Source organism: Lonchura striata, chromosome Z (assembly GCF_050655825.1).
Source record: "Lonchura striata isolate lonStrDom1 chromosome Z, ASM5065582v1, whole genome shotgun sequence".
NCBI lineage: Eukaryota > Metazoa > Chordata > Aves > Passeriformes > Estrildidae > Lonchura > Lonchura striata.
In genome coordinates, this window is record NC_140740.1 from 65654244 (window position 1) to 65674832 (window position 20589).

General features: G+C 40.7%; 2 protein-coding genes across 18 annotated transcripts in view; one reads left to right on the forward strand and one right to left on the reverse strand.

Moving 5' to 3' along the window:
* Positions 1-1825: 1825 nt before the first annotated feature.
* LOC146763871 (uncharacterized) lies at positions 1826-20585 on the reverse strand. Of its 15 annotated transcripts, none has more exons than XR_014951125.1 (4): positions 20430-20565; positions 16490-16573; positions 4836-5253; positions 1826-4383 (listed from the first exon to the last, which is right to left on the reverse strand). XR_014951125.1 is itself a non-coding variant. In XM_085566298.1 (4 exons), exons 1-4 carry the CDS (start codon positions 20467-20469, stop codon positions 4316-4318), a joined length of 432 nt encoding a protein of 143 aa, XP_085422424.1. In that variant the 5' UTR covers positions 20470-20565; the 3' UTR covers positions 1826-4315. The 15 variants fall into 15 exon arrangements, 2 of the variants coding, with proteins under 2 accessions (XP_085422424.1, XP_085422423.1); XM_085566298.1 differs by having other exon boundaries at positions 5014-5253; XR_014951131.1 differs by lacking the exons at positions 1826-4383; positions 4836-5253 and adding exons at positions 12064-13036; positions 17075-17259 and having other exon boundaries at positions 19887-20565.
* The window catches only part of BNC2 (basonuclin zinc finger protein 2), a 336667-nt gene continuing 334545 nt past the window's right edge, over positions 18468-20589 (forward strand). Inside the window, exon 1 of one of the 3 annotated variants that reach the window (XM_085566288.1) lies at positions 18468-19327. Coding sequence is in view for 2 of the 3 variants with exons in the window: in XM_085566283.1 (XP_085422409.1) it covers positions 19780-19791 (12 nt within the window). In the remaining variant the exon portion in view is untranslated. Of the gene's footprint in view, positions 19328-19660; positions 19792-20589 lie in introns of those variants that run through there. The other 2 variants (XM_085566283.1, XM_085566291.1) reach the window with 2 other exon arrangements.

Here is a 20589-nt window from a genome sequence, read left to right on the forward strand (position 1 = left end):
GAACTAAGTGTAAATGAAATTTAAAGCATCAAAGATTACCTTGGAAGAAAATGGAAAAAAGATGTTTGAAGACAAGCAAATAAGATTACAAGGAAAAACAAGATATACTGTAAAAAGCCTCTGCAGAAGATTTGAAAGACAGCTGAATAAATGCCTCTAACCAGGAAAGAAAATGTGTAAGTTGCATTCTGGAAAAGGATTAAGATACTATGATAGAAATAAAAGGATCAGATTTTTCCTTTTACTTGGAAAAATTACATGAAAAGTAAAGGTAGGAAGAAGCAAAAGATACTGTACATCCTCCTCTGTTGTCTGTTCCTGTTTACTTCCCCTGAAACTCTTATACATTCTTATGAGCTCTACACATTAGGTTTATTTTCCTTTATCACCAGCATGATTAGTTTGTATTGCATCCTAATCTCCATTTGCCTGCTTTTGCCATGATATATTAAATGGATTCTGTACATTGAGCTTTTTCCCTACTCTTCTCACTACTGCATCTCAGCAGTATCTTTGCTATGTAATTTGTATCTTTACTGTTCTCTTCCTAACAGTAGAAGTGCATACATTGGAGTGTTCTGGAATATTTCTAGAACTTAAAAAAATTTTTTCCTCCTGTATGTTCACAGGAGATATAACAAAGATAGGAAATGTACCTCATATTTGAAGCAGAAATCAGTAAGATTTGCATAGAATTCCAAAACTCCAAGAAAGCTTGGTATTCTGTACAGAGGAAAAATTTTTGGTTTTGTCAAAAGTTCTATATTCCAGTGGAGTATTTGTAATGATCCCTGTCTTAATCTCATAAAGTTAGCTGACCATACATGTCTTTTCTTGGAAACTTCTTGTAATACCCATTTGACACAGGTGAAACTGAACTACAAAGAGCCACATAGGCTTAGGTCACAAAAAAAGGGTAGGAAAACAAAATTGAACCAAATTTTCTCAAGAATCCCTGGGGATGCCCCAACAGACATTACTCTCCTACAGTAACTGCTTCTAGTGTTTTCAGACTTGATAGGTATCTCTAATAGTAAAAAAAATATTTTTCAATATGTAAAAAGAAGTGCCATTTTGAGAAGAATTTTAGTTGATACAAAGAATTTATAATACATGTTAACTTGATGATATCTTTGATCCAGAAGACACACTTCCTACTAATAAAAGACATTCCAAAGTAGGAAGTATATTTGCTAATGTCATATATGTTATATGAATTATTTTATGTGGAAAATGAATGTAGTAATTTCTATATTTCCATGTTTCTTTACTTTAGTATAAATACTCCATTTTCTTCCTTATTTTTAATTAGTGGAAGAAATTGTATCTCTGAGTAGAAGGGAGGAGAGAGAAAGATATGTGGCTTGAGGATTATAAGAGAAGTTGTACTCCATGATATTAGTCTTTGGGGAGTATTCCACCAAACATAGCAAAAGAAGTGGAGGGAGTTTGAGAATACAGCTATCTATGGTGACTGAAAAAGCAGAAGCCAAGGAAAACATGAGGAAATGACCCAACTACCAGGAGAGGAAGTACATAGTTAAATAAGTCACTGGGAAGCACTAGATCAGTATTGGAAGCAAAAATACATTGGGACAAACATTGGAATTGGAATTCTGAGCAATTCCATATACGAAGGAAACTCTGCAGAAGGATGAAACTAAGTGCCATAGTCATTTAAGCTGTCTAGAAGGACAGCTGTCAGTGTTACTAAATATTGAGAGTTCAGTGACTGGTGTACCCAGGTCTTCTTTAAAATGTTTGCTTAAACATCAATATACTTTTATATCCTTTTGATTGTTGATCAACCACTTTTTGTGGTTGATCTGCTAAGAATAAAGTAAACTGCATTATTAAATAATATCAACATCAACTTCCCTGAAGTGTCTGAAAAGTAAACTACATCCTGAGGTGGACTATTAGCTCATTCTAAGAGAACTGAAAGCTGGTACTTTAATTCACTTTTCAAAAAAAAGTTGAATATTATAATTTTCCACTTTTTTTTATCTTCTATTAATGTTATTTAGGGAAACAAAAGACAGAATTTATTTTAATATACCACAAACACTAAGATAGTCAAAATATGTAGAAAAAGTCTGCAATTCCTTTTAAAATAGACATTGACTTGGTTGACATTTCAATGTAGTGCCTAGAGAGCCTTACACTAAAGAGCCTTACACTAAAGATTCTGTGGAAATCAAAGAAAATCTGCCTATTTGTCTTCAATAACAATAAAAACAACAATAACATTGTTTTTTTAAACCTTGGTCTTTATCCCACCTATACTACATTGTCTAAACAGCAGGCAGAATAGATAATAACTGGGCATTCCCTACCCTCACTGGAGGCTTGTTTTTTCAAGCACACACCCAGGGCTTTACCCAAAAGTGTGAAAAAAAGAAAAGAAAGTCATAATCTAGGCTGTCCAAAATAAACTCTTCAGGATCAGTAATAGCAGCTGTATGTCTCTTTAATAATAAATATTTTCCTTCCTAGCTCTCAGCATGGAAACCTGGCCTTGTAACACCTGACTGCCAGTAGAACTGATTTTAATGACAAGTGACTGAGGGAAGTTCTTGAGATACATGAACATTACCACAAATTAACAAGCAGGGAAGAAGTATGCCCATTCTTTGTGGGTGCCAGGTGCCCTGGTGCCTGAATTAAAATGCAAGGTGAATTTATTTAATACTCTTGACTTACCTAACAGATTTGTTCGACAGAACCAAGCTTTCCCTTTTGCAGAGCTTGTTTGGGTTCCCTGCTTGGCTTCAAAGCATTTATTCCTGAGCCTCTCTATTAACAAAGGATATTACAGCCAATTTTATATGCTAAGCAATTTTTAAAAGTCAAAATCAGATACCTAGTACTGTTTGAATGAGACAAATAAATTTCATCTACTTTACTTCAAAGTTTTACAGCTTTACAAGTGCTTGTATCTTTGGGTATCCTTTCTATGAAAGCTGTCTGATTCTGCTGTTTGACTTTTATTCTTGTACATAAACACATTTCATAGAAAACAAATAGTTTTCTATTCTTAATAGACAGTCCTTTAAGGTTCACAAATTTCTAATTTTTGTCTGTGATATAAAATGGACAGATCTCTAATTTCATACTGTAATCACAATTGAATCAGCATATTGAAAGACTTACAAGAAAACAAAACAATCATCCTGCCCTCAGTTCTAAAATGATTTCTTCCTGAGGATATAATAATTAAAAAAAACACCTCAGTCTGGATATGACTTCAGTATCACATGTTGCTTCTGGGCCAGCCAAATACTGTGGTTTATTGTGTTTAGTGGTCTGCAAGACAGTGCAAAAGACTTCAATTTGATTCCCTGCTTTTACTTACTTGACCAAACAGACAGCTATGATTATGCCCATATAACAGCTTTCATCAAAGACTCTCTGAAAATGCACAGCAGGAAAAAGGAGAGTTGTTGCTGTTCTTAGGGTGATTTTAGAAAGGAGGCCGTGGCCTCTCGGGCAGATGTCGCCTGGAAAGCCGCCTTCCCAAGAGCGAATTCTTTGGTCAGTGTGGCTAGCTCCTGTGAACCACCAGACTCTTGAGGTGCAGATGTAGTAATAAAGACTAACCAGTGACAAGAGAAGCTTGCTGCTTGAAATTCCAGCTCTATTTATTGAGGAGCAACAGAACAGGCTGAAGGGCCCAGAGGCAGCAAAAGAAAAAGCCCCAGGTGAGGGAGGGTCTAGGATATATAACCAGGACAGGGTAGGAGGGGTAACTGTTGAAGGGAACCAGCCAGGGAAGGGGCAAGGGGAGGAGCAGGGATGGGGTGATCAGGAAACAACCAATGTGGGACAAGGGGTGTATAACAATTTACAGGGGCCAATGAACAAACACAGAACTATGAACTTTCTAGAACAGGGGAGTGAACAGCAACTTGATGGACAGAAAACGGGATGTAGTTTCTTATACAGTGGTCTCCTCCCATGGCATCTCAACCTCATAACTTCCCTTCCCATATCTACATCTCCCCCCTTTTTGTTAATTATGAAAACCTCCCCCATGGTCTTCTTAAGAAACGAAAAAACAGGAGAGTGCTATCATCACTATTAAAATAATTAACAAGACCCACAGCAATCCCCAAAGGATGGCTATTGCTCAACCTGGGATCCCCCATTGTCTGAATAAGTTGTCAAACCAGTCGGTGGATTTCTTCTCTATTTTATTATCTTTGACTTGCTCCTGTATCTTCTTGTTGTTAGCTTGGATGGAAATGCTGTGTGTAGATAGACTGAAACAGTAGAGACCTTCAAAATCCTCACATCCATGACTATGGGCTAGGAGTTAGAAATCTATGGCGGCTCGATTTTGGAGAGTCGCATGCCTGGTGGTTTCTTCATCCGCTAATAGATCTGTCAGGGCGGCAGATGTAGTGTTGGCCTGCTTACTTAACCAGCACCCCAGGTGAGAAAGCTCACCAAGGGTCTTCACTGCAGCATACCAGAGTAAGAAGATGGATGCAGTAATCCTTTTACCCTCATTCTAAGTATAATTTGGGAGTTACAATTTGGATTGAATTCAGTGTACGATTGTTTTTGATGTGCCAATGAGTTCTCTCTCTTCCAATTTATAATTTGGGTTTTATTAGGGGTCAGCGTAGTAAGCTGGCCAAGGCTGGAGGATCCCCTTTGATCTTGGATGGGACCTGTGCCAACACCCTCTCACTGCAGAGAAGGAAACCCCCACCCCCCCCACCCTCCCCCATCCTGGGAAACAATTAGGACCTGGACACTGTGTCAGAGGTATAATTGCAACAATTTGCAGCATTGTATCTCTGATTGTGGGGAGATACATTTTTTCTTACAATTTCTCGGGAGCCAACAGGATGTCTTTAGCCAATCTTCTTGTTTGTTGATAGAAGAACCTCACACAGAATATAGCTTGCTAGAAGCCCAGTAAGTCTAATTACTGGGGCTCCTGTGCTGCATGTGGCAGAATCCATGTCCACTCGTCCCACATGTCCACAGGGTTAGGTTTTTTACCTGCATAAGGGTAATCTTTTGGTGAAAAGGGGACTCCCACCAGGCACGTTGAAAGTAGATCTTCCACTCCCCCCATGGCCATACAAAAATTGTCTTGGTTGATGGTCTTCATCAAAGTCACCCAGATGTTCTGCTTAGGTTTTTGGATAATCCACCCATTCACAAAGTGGGCAATCACCATCCACATTATGATTTTTGTCAGGAGTCCCATTTCCATGTCTCGGGTTTGCGAGGGTTGACCTAGAATTGTTATAATACCATATTTTTAGTGAGTAGCACAGTAACTTAGTAGCATATTTATAAAACCAGGGATTCCCTTCCCACTCCCCTTTTTCTGCAGATCTCCTCCTCCCACCTCTCTTTCCAAAATGTTATGAAAAATGGCAGGGGAGGATCATGGAGAAGGGAGTAGAGGGGGTTAAAAAAGTACAGGACAACTCTGAGAGACCATTTAAAACTTTCAAATAACAATTAGTAAAAGTATCTGCGCGTTCTTAGAACTCGCGCAACGATGTTCAGATATTTGTCCCTCCGCTTGCGCCGGCACCATGTGATGGTCAGATCAGATGGCTGGTGTTCTTGACTTGGCAAGGTTTGGTGAGTTTGAGAGTCTTCATTGGCCCCAGGGTAAAGGTAGGGCTTCACGTTTTATCCAGGATCCATTTGGGTCCAGAAACTGTAGAAACACAGGCATATCCTCTCCCTCAAGTGAGAAGTGGGAATGGTCCTTTGATTTGCCTAGTCTCTGGGTCTTTATGTAATACCAGCGGCCTCTCTTTAAGGCGTGCCTGTGTGTTGTTATGGAAGTATCTCACAAATGGGGGGTTGGGCTCTCTGCTGGAACAATTAATAAAATTTATTACATATAAAGCCTTGCACAACCTCTCTGCTGGAGAATGCATGATGTTGTTCCAAAACTCGTTTTATTTCTCTGTGAGCTCTCTCTACAATCGATTGACCTGTGGGGTTGTGTGGGATACCAGTATTATGTTGAATTCCCCACTGCTGTGTGAATTCTGTGAAACTCTTTGAGGAATATGTGGGATCATTATCAGCTTTTATGTTCTTTGGGACTCCAAAGGGGACAAATGCTAGGTGTCAGACTAATTCCGAGAGCAAGGAGAATAATTTTTTATTTTGAACTTCTCTGAGGAGTGAATGCTCTGCTCTCTCTACTATCCTGGCCACATATGCTGAATCTGTGACCAAATTCAAGGGTTCCTGAAATTTTTTGAAAGTTCTCACAACTGCAGCTAATTGTGGAGACAATTTGAGGGGATCCTTCAATGACCTGGACATCAGACTCCCACTTCTGAGTGTCCGGATTTTTCCTAGTGAACACTGACTTCTGTGGTTTCCCGGAACCATCAGTGAACAGTATGAGAGCTTGCTCAATAGGGGTCTTGCTTTTGAAGGAATTTGGAATCAAATGTAAGGAATTGTTGAATAATTTGTGTTTTGGATAGTGAGTAGAAATCTGGCCAGGATAACTGTCTAATGCAATTTGAAGATGTTCATTAGTTTGAAGTAATGATTCCAATTGGTCCAAATTGAAAGGGAGAAACATGTATGCAGGGTCACACGCTGTGAGGGTGTGAAGGCAATGTCTGCCCTTAATAATTAATTGAGCCATCAACTCTTGGGGAGTGGTGATGGTCTTTTTTGGCTGATGTGGTAAAAACATCCATTCAATTATTAGCAACTGGTTAGTGGTGGTGGAGCTCCATTGAAAAAGAATTGCATGGAAATCTGGGGACTTACCCAAAACTGCAAACTGAAATGGGAGTGGCTTGTCAATCCTATGCGCTTGCCTGGAAGAGATAGCCAAACTGACCTTCCGAAGTGTAGTACGGGTATCATTGGTGAGGGCGCAGGGTGATACCAAGTCGCTGTTCCCCTTGAGGAGATTGAACAAAGGTGACAGATCCTCTGTAGTAAGTCCCAAGAGGGGCTGGATCCAGGTAATGACTCCGCACAGCTGTTGTAAATCCCTGAGTGTCCACGGGTCGTCATTGATCTGGACCATTTGAGGGGTGATGTTCTTTGCTGTGATGAGGAACCCCACGTATTTCCATGGGCTGCTGAGTTGGACCTTTCTGGAGCTATCTCAAAACCAGCAGCTTTGATGGCAGAGACAGTATTTTTTACCACTGTAGATAAATAATTCTCATCCAGTGCACATATTAAAACATCATCCATATAATGGAGGATGGTAGATTTGGGGAAAAGCTTTCTGGGAGGTGACAAAATCCACTCAACAAAGGTCTGACACAAAACTGGGGAGTTTTTCATCCCTTGTGGAAGTGTGGTCCATTGGTAGCATTTGTATGGCTCTCCCCAATTGACAGAAGGAACGGAAAACGCAAATCTGAGGGTGTCCCCAGGATGGAGTGGGATATTAAAAAATCAGTCTTTAATATCAATGACTGCAAGGGCTACCATGTGTTCCATTGCTGTTACTTTCACACAGGCCTCCACTGTCTGTCGGATGGATAGTTCTGGGTCCTGGGGAAGCGCTCTAATAATTTTTTTGGTTTCCTCATTCACATTTGTTGCTGACATTTTTCTGAGCAGTTCCTCACGAGCCTCAGGGTTATCGATCTGCCTATCTATGGCTTCCTTAAGTCTGTCCACAAACTTTATGAAAGATTCGGTAATATCTTGGTGAATGGCAGAAAAGTTCTGTAAGGGAGTTTTACCATCTGGTAATTTTATCAAGGCAATGCAGGCAGCATTTTTAATGTCATTTAAAATGTCCAAAGGTAACAATGCCTGATCCTCTGGTTTATCAAAATTTCCCTCACCCGACAGAGCATCCATGGCCTCATTCTCATCTCCATTTCCCACCTCATGTTTAGTAATCAAGGGCTTAAGTAGTTTCTTCCACTGAATTTCCCGTAACAGGAACTCGGTAGTAATGCAGTCATAATGTACCAGATGTCATACAGTACGAGAGTATGTCCAGTAAAAGTGAGGTCCAATAAGTTTTTAAAATATGGTGACCCACGTCTGTAATCCTTCACTGATTTGCGAAGCTCTTTAACTTCAACATAGGGTGTCATTTGCCAGCATGGGTTTCCCTCCCGGCTCACGATCACCAGAGCCACCAACCGATCTAAGTCTTGGGTGAGCTCCAAATTCCCATCCTTAACCGCATCCTTTCAGATCCTTGCCCAACTCCCTCTCGGCCTGATGCCATGGCCGGTGGAGTCGCTGCCCTCATCCTCATCTGAGGATGAGTCACGGCTGTGACATGGTGCTTCTGACTGACCGGCAGGGCCCAGTTGGGTTGGGACCCCGGCAGGCTAAGATGGCCTGTTCCCAGTCAGGCCCCTTACAGTCCCGGTGGCGTGGGAACCGGAGGTGGTGGGAGGGGCGCAGCCAGAGGCAGGGACCAACCCACCCCCGGGGGCATGGCTCCCCCGGAGGCCTGTCCCGCCCTTGGAATGCTACCCAGGGGAAGGGGTCCTGACACATGCACAATGGACAAAGTAGGAGGGGAGAGACCCGATGCAGTGGGGGTGCTCGACGCTTGAGGGATGGTTGGCAAAAGGGCAGGAACACATGAGGGTGGAGATGAAGGGACACCATTTTGAGTCCGATCAGGGTTAGTTTTGCAAAATGGAGGGGCCAACCATGTGGCTGATGCCATCTTGTCCTATAGCAATGACAGAACTGGGGATAGAATCGGGGACTGAACTAGGATGGGGGTTTACAGGATCAAGGGAGCAGACAGGGCTCAGACTAGTGTAGCCAGTACCAGCCTGAACAAGGGACAGAGGAGGACAGGAGGCAGCAGGGAGCTGGTGGCAGCCCTGTGCCTTCAGGCAGCGTTTGTTTCCTGTCCCACCCTTAGGGGAAGAAGGGGGAGGAAATGAGAGGGAGGGATGTGAAAACTGGGGTGAACTGGGATCCCGAATTCCCTCCTTTTCCCTTAAGAACTTAAAAATTGAATCATATAAAGGATAAAATTTCCATGCTTTAAGGTTCCCATTTACTTGTTCCCTATACATGCTTTTCCCCACTTTTCCCCAAAACTGAGATGACAACACCTCCTCCTGGGTAACTCCCAGAAAGTATTTAAACAGAAAATGAACAAAAGACTTCCAATCCCTTTTAGAAAATGAAACATCCCCCTGAACCAGGGTGCCCTTAACTTGGAGGTATATCTCTTGCTGAGTGAGGGAGAAAAAAGAGCAAAAGAAAAACTGAACAAAACGAGCCTGTTTGTGGATGTCCCCCTGGCACTCTGCACTCACCTGAGTTGACACACAGACAAAAGGAAAAGACTCTATGGGGCCTGGTTAGCTTCTGCTGGTCTTCCTGATTAACCAAAGGCACCCCCCATGGAGCGGCAAGCAGATGTCCATTGATGAAATCCAGGCGGTTGTTGGCAGACCAGGTGGAACAGTCCTTGTTTGGGCAGCTCCTCCTGGAGCTGAGCCCAAACGGTGCTTAAATCCAGGCACAGAGGCTCACAGAGTCTTGGTGCTGAGGAGATGCCCTGGGGCAACTGGACAACTGATGGTCAGTGGTCCAAAATGCCCCACATTGGGCGCCAGCCGCGGCCTCGCGGGCAGATGTTGCCTGGAAAGCCACCTTCCCAAGTGCAAACTCCTTGGTCAGTGCGGCTAGCTCCTGTGAACCACCAGACTCTTGAGGTGCAGATGTAGTAATAAAGACTAACCAGTGACAAGAGAAGCTTGCTGCTTGAAATTCCAGCTCTGTTTATTGAGGAGCAACAGAACAAGCTGAAGGGCCCAGAGGCAGCAAAAGAAAAAGCCCCGGGTGAGGGAGGGTCTAGGATATATAACCAGGACAGGGTAGGAGGGGTAACTGTTGAAGGGAACCAACCAGGGAAGGGGCAAGGGGAGGAGCAGGGATGGGGTGACCAGGAAACAACCAATGTGGGACAAGGGGTGTATAACAATTTACAGGGGCCAATGAACAAACACAGAATGATGAACTTTCTAGAACAGGGGAGTGAACAGCAACTTGATGGACAAAAAAAAGGGGTGTAGTTTCTTATACAGTGGTCTCCTCCCATGGCATCTCAACCTCATAACTTCCCTTCCCATATCCTACATCGGAGGCCATGCAGGAAATACCAAGAAATTTGAAATAAATTCTTCAAGCTAGAGAATATGTCATTATGGGAGATATAGATTTTATTCATGATAAGTGTTTCTACTAATGTAAAGTGAACCAACAGCTCTGTGTCAAGCCAAAGAGACCTCAGCACCCTTGAAACTTGTTATCTTAGATAGGTCTTACAAGGTAGTTTTCAGAGAAGTCTTCAATAAGTCTTCACTGGTTTACCAGTGTATCTTCACTGTGCTTTACTAGCAAGATTCTGGTCAAACCTGAATTAATAAGATTTTTACAATAGGAGCTAATTCTGCACAGAAGTACTGGACTATCTACTATGGGTTTCAAGAGTAATGTAAAAACACTTATCAGATTTTTTTTTTATGTCCTATTTGATATTATCTGTACTGTTTTTGTAACTGAGCTGACAATCTTTGGATCAGAAGAGTCACAACTACCTGGCCCAGCTGTCTTGAAACAGGGGAATTTTGATAATCATAAGGTTGATCATAATTTCAGTAATTACTTTGGTGACAGAGCATATATTATATAATCCTGATAAACTGAAAAAGGCTAAGAAAGGTTTGTTTCAAAGTTGCTGGCAAAGAACAACAGAATAAGGTAAAAATAATTAAAAAGAAAGGCTACCTTCTTGGACATTTATCACAGTACTGTGGATGGGGATATCAAGTTACAGTGGAACATAAAGACAGATCAGTATGATATTAAAAGGCAAATGCCACTTTGAGCTGCATTATCAAGACTATTGTATATCATATATAATAGGTAATTGCTCTATTGACTATGGAAGCTTCAGCTGGAGCACTCCTTGCAAATCAGACAGTGAACTTGCTGATATTTATGGTAAATTAAGTAGTAATCATGGAGAAGTAACAAGAGTCCTAATAATTTTCAGAAATACAACATGAGAAATATTTGAAGGAAAAGGTGTTGTTAGGTGGAAGAATTAAAAAAGAAGTGTTCCAGTGTTCAAAAGTCTACTATGATGTATGCCTAGGACAGGAAAAGAAGGAATCAGCTTATTTAAAAGGAAAAGCATTTTATTTGGCTATTAAGAAAAAATAACATTAAAGGCAGTGAGGTGCTGGAGTAGGGCACTCAAAAAGGGTATAGTGGGATTTTTAATGAAATTTCAAAACAAATGTCATAGAGATGTTCTATACATAATAAACTCCTCTCAAAATTAATTACAAGTCCTGAGATTTGTTACAAATCCAAAAATCTGCACTTACATGAATTCAAGGTGATATACATACTGCACAGATCCAGTTTAAATGGAAGTAACATATCCTTGTTTGTCAGGCATAGACGTGATGTTGGGTGGTTTGTGTCTCCTGCTCACCATCACAATACTTGCTTTTCATCTACAAGATGTGATACCAGTAACCTATACTTATTTTATATTAATGAATTTACTTTTCCTGGTATAAGTAAATAAATTTAGAGCTGAAATTATAGGCCTATCTTTTATAGTAATAAAAAAATAAAAATAAAAGGTTGGACATTAGATTGTTTTGAATAAAACAAAGAGAGAGTTAGGTATTTTAAAATCCAGAAGTTTCCTTTTATGTATTTTTTTTCTGCTGGCCCTTTGTTGCAAAAGGGCTGAGATGCTGCAAAAGTCTCTGAGATAGTTGCATTCCTGATGAATAATGTTTTCTATTGTAGTCTGGGAAAATGTATGTAGTGGTATGCTTCTACACAGATTTCCTGATTAAATGCTTCCTAAAACTATACACGGAGGACCAGATGTTTATGTCTTTCCTCTGCATAAATGGGGCACTCCAATTACAGATCATCCTTCCTTTAAAGCATAGCATTTGTTTTAGGTGTAATTTTAAGGCAATTGTTTCAATTCTATCAACATCTCTTACAAAGCACTAAGCAAAGCTTTCACGTATGCATATGTGTGTGTTTGTGTCACAGAAGAAGCTGAAGAAGTTACAAGGATGTATTTTATTTGTCTTTTAAGAAAAATACATGAATTGCTCTAGAAGAGCTTAGACTATCCAGCTGCCTTCTAAAAATGTCACTTGGACTGTATTTCAACCATTCTTTAAACTTCTAGGGAGAAGGAAAAAAAGAGAGAGAAGAAAACATATCAAAATCCTAAGTTGTCCTATATTATTAAAGACTGGAAAAGGAAATAGCAACAATTTTATGGAGGCACTGACAATAAAGCTTGGATTAATATACTTTGTGCACTGTCAAGACCCACAAGACTGTATCTGCTATGCTATCTGAGGACTCTGCTAATTAATTGTGATTAGGAGTAACAAACCCAATATTTTAAGGGTTTTTTTTTTTGGTTTTTTTTTTTTTTTTTTTTTTTTCTGAACAAGTCACTGAACTGAAGATGCCACAGAAGTGCTAACTTTGTAAGAGTTGTTGTTATAGTTCTTATGTCACAGCTTGTGGTAATCCTTGTCACAGCTTGTGGTAGCAATGCAAGAAACCTAATCAAAGTGATCTGTCAAACAATGTTGTCTCCTTGGCCTGGGACAGGTTGTAGAACTTCTTAAAATTTAAAATTTATGCTCTCTAGATCACAAAGACAGAGTACGGATAATCTCTTTTATTTAAATGTATCCAACATAATATTTTGCTTTACGTAGTGTATTCATTTACAGAAGTCATAGAGGATACATGTACATGAAAGTTTTCCAGGTACACCAAGAAGTCACAAACAAGAGACTTAAAATAAACTGTTCAGTGTACAGAGCATAATTTTACAAAGAAAATTTCAGCTGCTACAGACTCGAAGTGATACTCTAAGAATAGCCACTCTTTCTGTGAGAGTATGTCACAAAGAACAGTCCTTCAGAAGTTAACTTCCTTTGTTTTATCCTGAGAGCCAATGCACCGTCTTCATCGTCGCTAGCTCTATTCTGACCAGAGGCATTTCTTAACAGTACTGGTAGGATAAATTACACAAATGCAATTAACTTTTATAATAGAAAGTCACGTTTTTATATCCTTGAAATCAAATACACTGTAAGACTCTTGTGCCCTGCATAATTAATTTAAACTCACAAACTGCAAGTTACCAATGTTGAAAAACCCACATTTTAAGTTTAAACTGGCATTAAAATACTTTGAAGGTTCAAAAAGAACCGTTTAGACAACTGTAAACTATTTCCCTTATTTTTCTTGTCCATCTATACACATATGTAATAAATTTCTCTAATTAATTTCATAAAAACACACACACACACACACACACACACACACACACACACACATACACACACACTGGTGCGGCAACAAATTTGGATAAATTGGTTCCAGGTCAAAGACCAACACTTTGTATGTGAAATCAAACTAACTGAAAATGGGGCAGCCAATAAAAAAAGGAAATTCAGAGCTCTATCTGGATAGCACTGTCAATTGCGAACAGTATTTGGCTTATGATACAGTGGTAGAAGTGCATGGATAAAAAGTACTTTAAAAAGGAAACCAGTTTTTAGACACAGTATTTTTAATTTCCTATTTTCTCCAGGTTCCTGAGATTTAAAGTAATGCCAATTGCAAAGTCTACACCTTCTTTTCGTAATTGTATCTCAACAAAATGAACAAATACAAGAAGTATATTAGATGTCCCCAACAAAGTGTTTATAATAAAAACTAGATCATTGGATGTCAGGGTTACAATCAAGCTCAAGTTCAAACAAAATCTATTATATATCTGCTATTAGAGTATTCTACTGCTAGAAGAGGTCAAAATCTAAAAGTTGGTCTTTCATAAGAAGACAAAGATCAAGATGTCAATTTTTCTACCTTCTTTTCTTTCTCTTGACATGAAGATCAAATAGTATTGTAATGTCTGAAGCCATGATTCAAAAATAAAAATAAAACAGAATAGAGAAGTTATGATGGATGAGAAATCTTTATGCCAGATTATTTAAAGCTGGTTTTAATGCTTTGTACTATATTCAGCTAAGGTTGCCACATCCATAATAAGCCACCATTTAAGCAAGGTGTGAATAGCAGAAAAATAAATTTTCTAAAAGTAGGGAAGTCTTAGCAGTGATCTTCCAAGAGTAGACATGAAAGATTTTGTAATTTGTCCTGCTATATAATATTTGATATTTTTGTTGTTTTTAAGATACTGAGCCACCAATCACTCTATTAGCTCTGACAGGAGCATTTTATTTGTTAAAATTAATTTATGAGATCAAGCTAAGTTGACAAATACTCATTGTAAGGTACTAGGATGAATTAAGTAAAATCCCATCAACAATTAGAGTTCAAGACAAAAGCAGTAAACTGGGTAAGAAAAAAAAAAGAAACTTTACCATTGTGCTCACGACTAACTCTCCAAGGCAGTAATTTTTGACCGGTGTAATATAAGGAAAACAAATGGTAAAACACTAGGAGAACTGAAAAATATTGAGATTCACTTGGGAAAAATACTCTCAAGTGTTATATGAGATAAGCTGAAACATATTCCAGAATGCATATAGAACACTACGTGTGGTCTCTGACTAGCAATTGCTAAGTTAGAGAAAGCAATTTTGATGGAAAAAGATTGGAAGTGACAACAGAGAAAGAAGAAGCTTCAGTCTAGAGAGCTCTTAAATGTAAATATATGTATTCTTATTGGAAAAAGGATGAGAAAACTACCAAATAGATTAAAAACATTTATTTTTACTTTTTCTACTAGTATAAGTGAATTGCTGAAACTTACTACCCCATATTCCTTTCATCTCTACAGTTGAATAGTTTAATACTTTTGTTTCTTTCCTTATATATAAAATCTTCTAGTGTCCCTTACAAAAACTGTTGTACAAAAAAAGTAACATCTATATCTATTGCTCTTAATATATATTTTTTCAGCTGAGCTCACACAGTCCTGGAAACATATTTATCTTAAAGAAAATCTGCTAATGTTTTGGGGAAAGTTTAGGATAGGCCAAACTGTGGTAGCAACTTCCAAAAGCGTGTTATAAAATATTTGGTACAGAGGATATGGTACAAAAAGAAAAAAAGATGGATATGTTGCAGATAACTTCTTTTCATTCCCCAAAACCACCATTATGACTAGGAGGACTTACCAACATTAAAGTGATAGAAAAGTTTTGAATAACCTTTAAGTGCAAGAGGCAAAGGAAACATAATTAGCTATTCTTACTTTAATTCTTCTATGACAAAAATACTTTTTGACTCAGAACACTACAGTATCAGTATTGTTATTTGACATAGTTTCATGAACTTAATACTGAATTTTGACAGCTGGCTAGCAGGGGTTAGAAAGTTGTATGTTCAGAAGTTATGAAATGTTATCATTACAAGTGTGAACACAATATTATTCCAGCCCTTTCATGTGATGAGTACACAGCATCTGAAATTGTATGCTCATGTACTGTCTTCTTCCTGCAACATATGTCTGTATCAGGTACAGAGAAATTATGACATTCTCTAAACAGACTACCTATATAATGCAATGGAGCTTCTTTCCTAATATTTCTGCTTAATTTACTGCTAAAGTTTTAAGGTGTGTGATGAAGAAGACAGAAAGAGAAAGATGGAACTACAGCTAAAACAGACGAAACAGTCAAACTTCATCCTGGAGACACAGATTTTACTCCTGTCTCTAAGTTCCTGTGTGATCCTGTCCAGCTGACTTTAAACCAGATGTTTACATTTGGTCCCTAGTTTTCCATATCTTGTCTCAGGTCACTGGGGTTCAGAGCTATGTTTAGGTGAACCCCTTCAGAAGCAGCATCCGTGACACTCTGCCAACATAAGGTCAAACTTCAAATTTCATCAGGAAATTTGCCTACGAAACCCTTAGATCCTTCAGATTATTGACAATGGTTGAGGTCCTCCCAAATGTCATAATGTGATAAACTAGCATAAAACTCAATCAAAAATGCCTAAAAAGAGGAAAAAACTAAAATAAAAAAAGGGAAAAGAAGAATCTCTACTAGAAAGCAGGAGCCTATCTGTAAGTAATGTTGTAAGCCAGGCCAGCTGTTTCAAGTAACACTTAATAGAAACTTAACACAAATATTCCATATGTACATGGATGGTACAGCCATATTCCCAGATAAAATGAATAATCAGATTCATTATGATACTTCATGATGGCATTGGTCCAAAATATTGATGGGTATTTTTGGAATGGATTGTTTGCCTCAGTACAAACTGTGGATTACAGAAAACAGGTTTCATTTTCAGGACTGGGAATAATTTCTCTGTTGGAGATTCTTTCTACCAGTAATCTCTTTTTTTTTTTTCATTTACATTTCAATTATATCTCTAGAAGTGTTCTGTCCTACCTTGCCACCCATCAGAATATTAGAGATTTCAGTTTGGTATCTTTCTATCATCCCTTTTAGGACTGGTGCCTTATGTCCCACCTCACCTCTGTTTGCTCTGTGGGAAAATCCTCTGGACCACACCTCAGGTTTGCAAAATGGGCAAGATTCAAATGAAGTATGTATTCCTTCTGTGAGAAATAAAATCAAGACAGCAGAGAAATACCATATACTGGAGATATCACAATTTAGATGAATTATGGTTCCATTCTTCTCAAGTTGCAGTTACTACTCAGACTCTAATTTGCAATAGCTTGTTGCTCCAATCTTTTAAAAACAAAAACAACAAACTGACCAACCAAGAAAAACCCCAAAAGCAGAAAACCAAACCAACCAAAAGAAAAAGCTCTCCCGAAACCCAGAAGACTCCCCAAAACACCAAGAAACAAACACAAAAAAACCCTGAAGAAAATTATTTTACCTTCTAAATTTGTTCACACTAATGAATCTCAGACAAGGAATACTACTAATTCTTTATGGTGGTCATATCTGGTTTTAAAGGAAAATTACAGTGAGAAAGGCTTGCTGTCTATATATCTCTATTGATGAGCCTGAAATTGTTAGAGACACTGTTTTCTTCGTGAAAAATTATTAGACTAAGAAGCAAATAAAAATTTAAGACTTGCACTTACTTGCTGAAACCTTGCATATAATATCCAAAATTTAAGGTAATTGCACATTTGGAGAAGTCATAAGACAGTCCTGTGACACACCATGAATCTGTATACTGTCTTTTGACACTGAACTGCAAGTAAAGGTCTGTTGTCATAATTTCCCACAATATGAATGATGTGTTGATTTCACAGTCACCGCAGCACTATAAAGAAAAAAAAGGTCTGTGCATGTGGATGGCATAATATTTTAATGCAGGCTCTATCTCTTAATTTTATCTCAGAATATACTACAGTGTAGACAAACCTGAAAGGAAGAACTCAATGGAAATTGAAAACACTATTGTATATGTGACTGAAAGCATGACTGAATGATGTGAAATCTCAGAAAAACGTAGGGCTTGTTCAGTCTGAAGACTAATGATGTTACGTATTCAGATGCCACCAGTTAGTTACTTTGGTACTAATCCTAAGCAGAAGTATCTTACTCTACAGTGTTTATACTGTAACCCCATACTGTCAACCCAAGAATCAGAATCCCAACAGTCAGCTTGCTTCCAGTCATTTTACCTCCTCATCATCTTTCAAGAGGCTGTAATATTCTGCCAATACAAAAGATGTTGGCTTATTGACAGGTGGAAGAAAAAAAGGTTTAAAAATGCTGAATCAAATATCAAGCAAGATAACAAAGGAGTAACTCTATGAAGCTTTATTATTTTCCATATAAAATTACTTAGAGTCTTTAAAAATAATGTAACTGGAAGCTATTAATGATTGTGCTACACTTAGAGGTTCTTTGAAATGACCGATCAGAGCTTAGATAAACTTTTTTATTGATATAGGCTATTATGAATGCAAACTACTAATTTAGTGCATATAGAAATATATCCTTCAAATGTCTAGCCCCAGTTTAAAAAAATGTTTTCCAAAGTAGTGAGGAAATCTGGTTTTAAATTTAATTGAATGGCCATCTACCTACTCTTATACTTTTCTTTCATAAAGCTGTAACCCTTTATAATCTTTAACTCACTTCGGGGAAACCGCACAGTGAAGATTAGCCTTATAATGGGCATGGCATATCTTTATTCTAGCAGGTGACCATGCCTTTTGCGAGCCAAGGTTGCAGCACTTTATTTTTAATTTGCATCAGCATGCTTTGACCCTTCCCTCCGTATGAGTAGAGGTTGCTGTGAGGCTCTGAATGCTTTGACCACGAGGGGGCTGTGTGAACACAATATTTTGGCAACTTCTTGGCCCTTCCCTGGTTCAAAAGGGCAAATGCGTTTTTATGTACGATAAAATGTGACTTTGAAATAAGTAACAAGGTTTTTCTTATCTCTCCCCTTTGACAGAAAACGCACCAAGTCATGGCTTAATTAGTCCCGTGATTTTTTTTTTTTTTAATTTTTAGAAATCAAATTACTTAAAATCTTCATTGGTCATGGTATTTATATAAAAAAGCCCAAAATCCTGATGAATGCAAAATCCTTTTGAATCGTTGCTTAGAGCCTTCAGAGATCAAGACTAATCCTGATGAAGTGTGGACGCTACAAGCCTGTCCATAAGCTGATTCGTATTATGCCTAATCAAGGTATCCGACAAATACCCAGAAAATAAAAATATTTTTTTCATGGAAACAGACATTGAGATATATAGGGTTTTATGAAAAAAGAAAAAAAACTATTTTTGATACTAATACAGATAATTTACCTTTCTTGCTTCTGACAGCCATAAGAAATACATAAGTAACAAAGATGCCAAAATATGGTAACAAGCTTGGGAAGTTGGCAATTCCCGGGGACATGCCGTTCATTACAGCAAGCTTACTGTGAGCTCAGACCATAGCAGATGCAGGAAAAATCAGGAGTGCAGACGGCTACCTCCCGTCTTCTCTCAATTTTTCTCAGTTCCTGCTAGGTCATCTGAATGTCCAGCTACACCAAAAGGGAGCAAAATGTTCTGTGTTTCACATCGCCTGGAAAGTTCTCCTCACGTTCACTTTTTAACGGCACGGCCGTGTTTAAACCTCGTGTATAAACCTCGTGTTTACACGGCGCCTGACGAGGGCAGCCGGGTTTGTCCGCACTGGTGACCCTCCGCGCCTTCCCGGGCGGGACGCGAGGGCCAGCCGGGCCGGGCTGCCCGTCCCCGCAGGTGAAGCCCGACAGCCCCCAGCCCCCTTCCCCCGCCCGAGCTGCCCGTGCGACGCGGGTCGGCTCTGCCACCCCTCGGCGCGGCCGGCGGGGCTGGCGTGGAGACCGGCGCTCCGAAGCGGTAAGGGAAGCAAGGTTTCGGAGGGCTCGGCGGGAGCGCGGCCGGCCCCGCGGAGCGCCGGCCCCGCGCGGAGCGGCGCGGGCCAATCCGCCGGCGGCCGCGGGAGGGCGCGGAGCGTCCCGGCCCGCCCCCGCGGGAGCGCGCCCGCCGGCCGCCGTGTGCTGCGCGCCCGGCCAGGGCCGCGGCGGCGGCTGCGCTTCCACGGCGCCGCCGGGGCAGGGTTTCGCTCGGTTTGGCTCCTTGTCACACACAGATGTGACTCTTGTCTGTTCCCTGCGAACGTACGACCGTGACGGCTCACCTCCTCCCGCCTCCCTTAACCCCCCCCCCCCTCCCCTTCGCAGAAAAAAAAAAAAAAAAAAAAAAAAAAAAAAAAAAATCCCACCCTTTTACAAAATATTTCCTCAGATCCCACACCGAGCAGCAGCCGCCGCCGCAGAGCCCTGGAGCTGATGGAGCAATGGGTGGGAAGCGGGAAACCGGCACCACGAGCAAAAACTTCGCCTAACTTTTCCCTTCCTTTCTAACGCTCTTCCCCTCTTCCCCTCCGGCTCCTTACCCCCTTCTCTGGGCTACGCTCCATTTTCCGCCGTCTCTCTGCCCCCTCTTAGCCCTCCCTCCAGCTTTCTTTCGCATTGTCGCCTTCCCTCTCGCTCGCTCCAGCAGCGCCTGGAGCCGATAAGGAAGAGGAGAAGCAGCGGGAGGGACTGCAGCCGCTCGAGGAGCAGCAGGGCGGAGGACGGGAGGCGAAAGGGGCAGAGGAGGCAGAGGCGCGGCAGCCCCGCGCGGCGCCGCCGGCCGCCCTCGCCACAAAGTTGGCGGCGGTCTCGGGTATTTTTGACAGCTGGGCGCGGGCGGCCTCTGCTGCGGCCCCCGCCTGGCACAGAAAGTTTGCGGGGGAGGGAGCAGGCAGAGGGAAGGGGAAAGAGCAGTCGGGGGTGTGTGTGTGTGTGAAAAAATAACCCCCTCTGCCTCCCTGCCCGCCGCCCTCGCCCGAGAGCGCGGGGTTAGGAGGAAGCGGCGCTGCCCTCTCGGGCCCGCTCGCAGCCTCCCCCACCGCCTCCCCTTCCCCAGCCAAAGATCCCAACAACAACAAACCAACCTGTGGAGGCTCTGACCCGAACCTGGGTCCCTCCTCCCATTACTTCCAGCTCTCCGCTGAAAGCTTTTCCTCTTTCGTTCTTCCTACTGCTCGGGCTGAACTTTGGGGGCTGAAGTTTCGAGAGAGTCAGAGAGAGAGTGTGTGTGTTTGGGGGGGGGGG

Bases quoted from the DNA above. Each gene is read 5' to 3' on its own strand.
- LOC146763871 (XM_085566297.1), bottom strand. From the start codon at position 20,469: ATGGGAGGAGGGACCCAGGTTCGGGTCAGAGCCTCCACAG. The intron at 16,574-20,429 runs GTTGGTTTGTTG...TATTTCTCACAG, and splicing joins TCGGGTCAGAGCCTCCACAG to AAGGAATACATACTTCATTT. The intron at 5,254-16,489 runs GTGAGGTGGGAC...TAACAATTCTAG, and splicing joins TTCCCACAGAGCAAACAGAG to GTCAACCCTCGCAAACCCGA.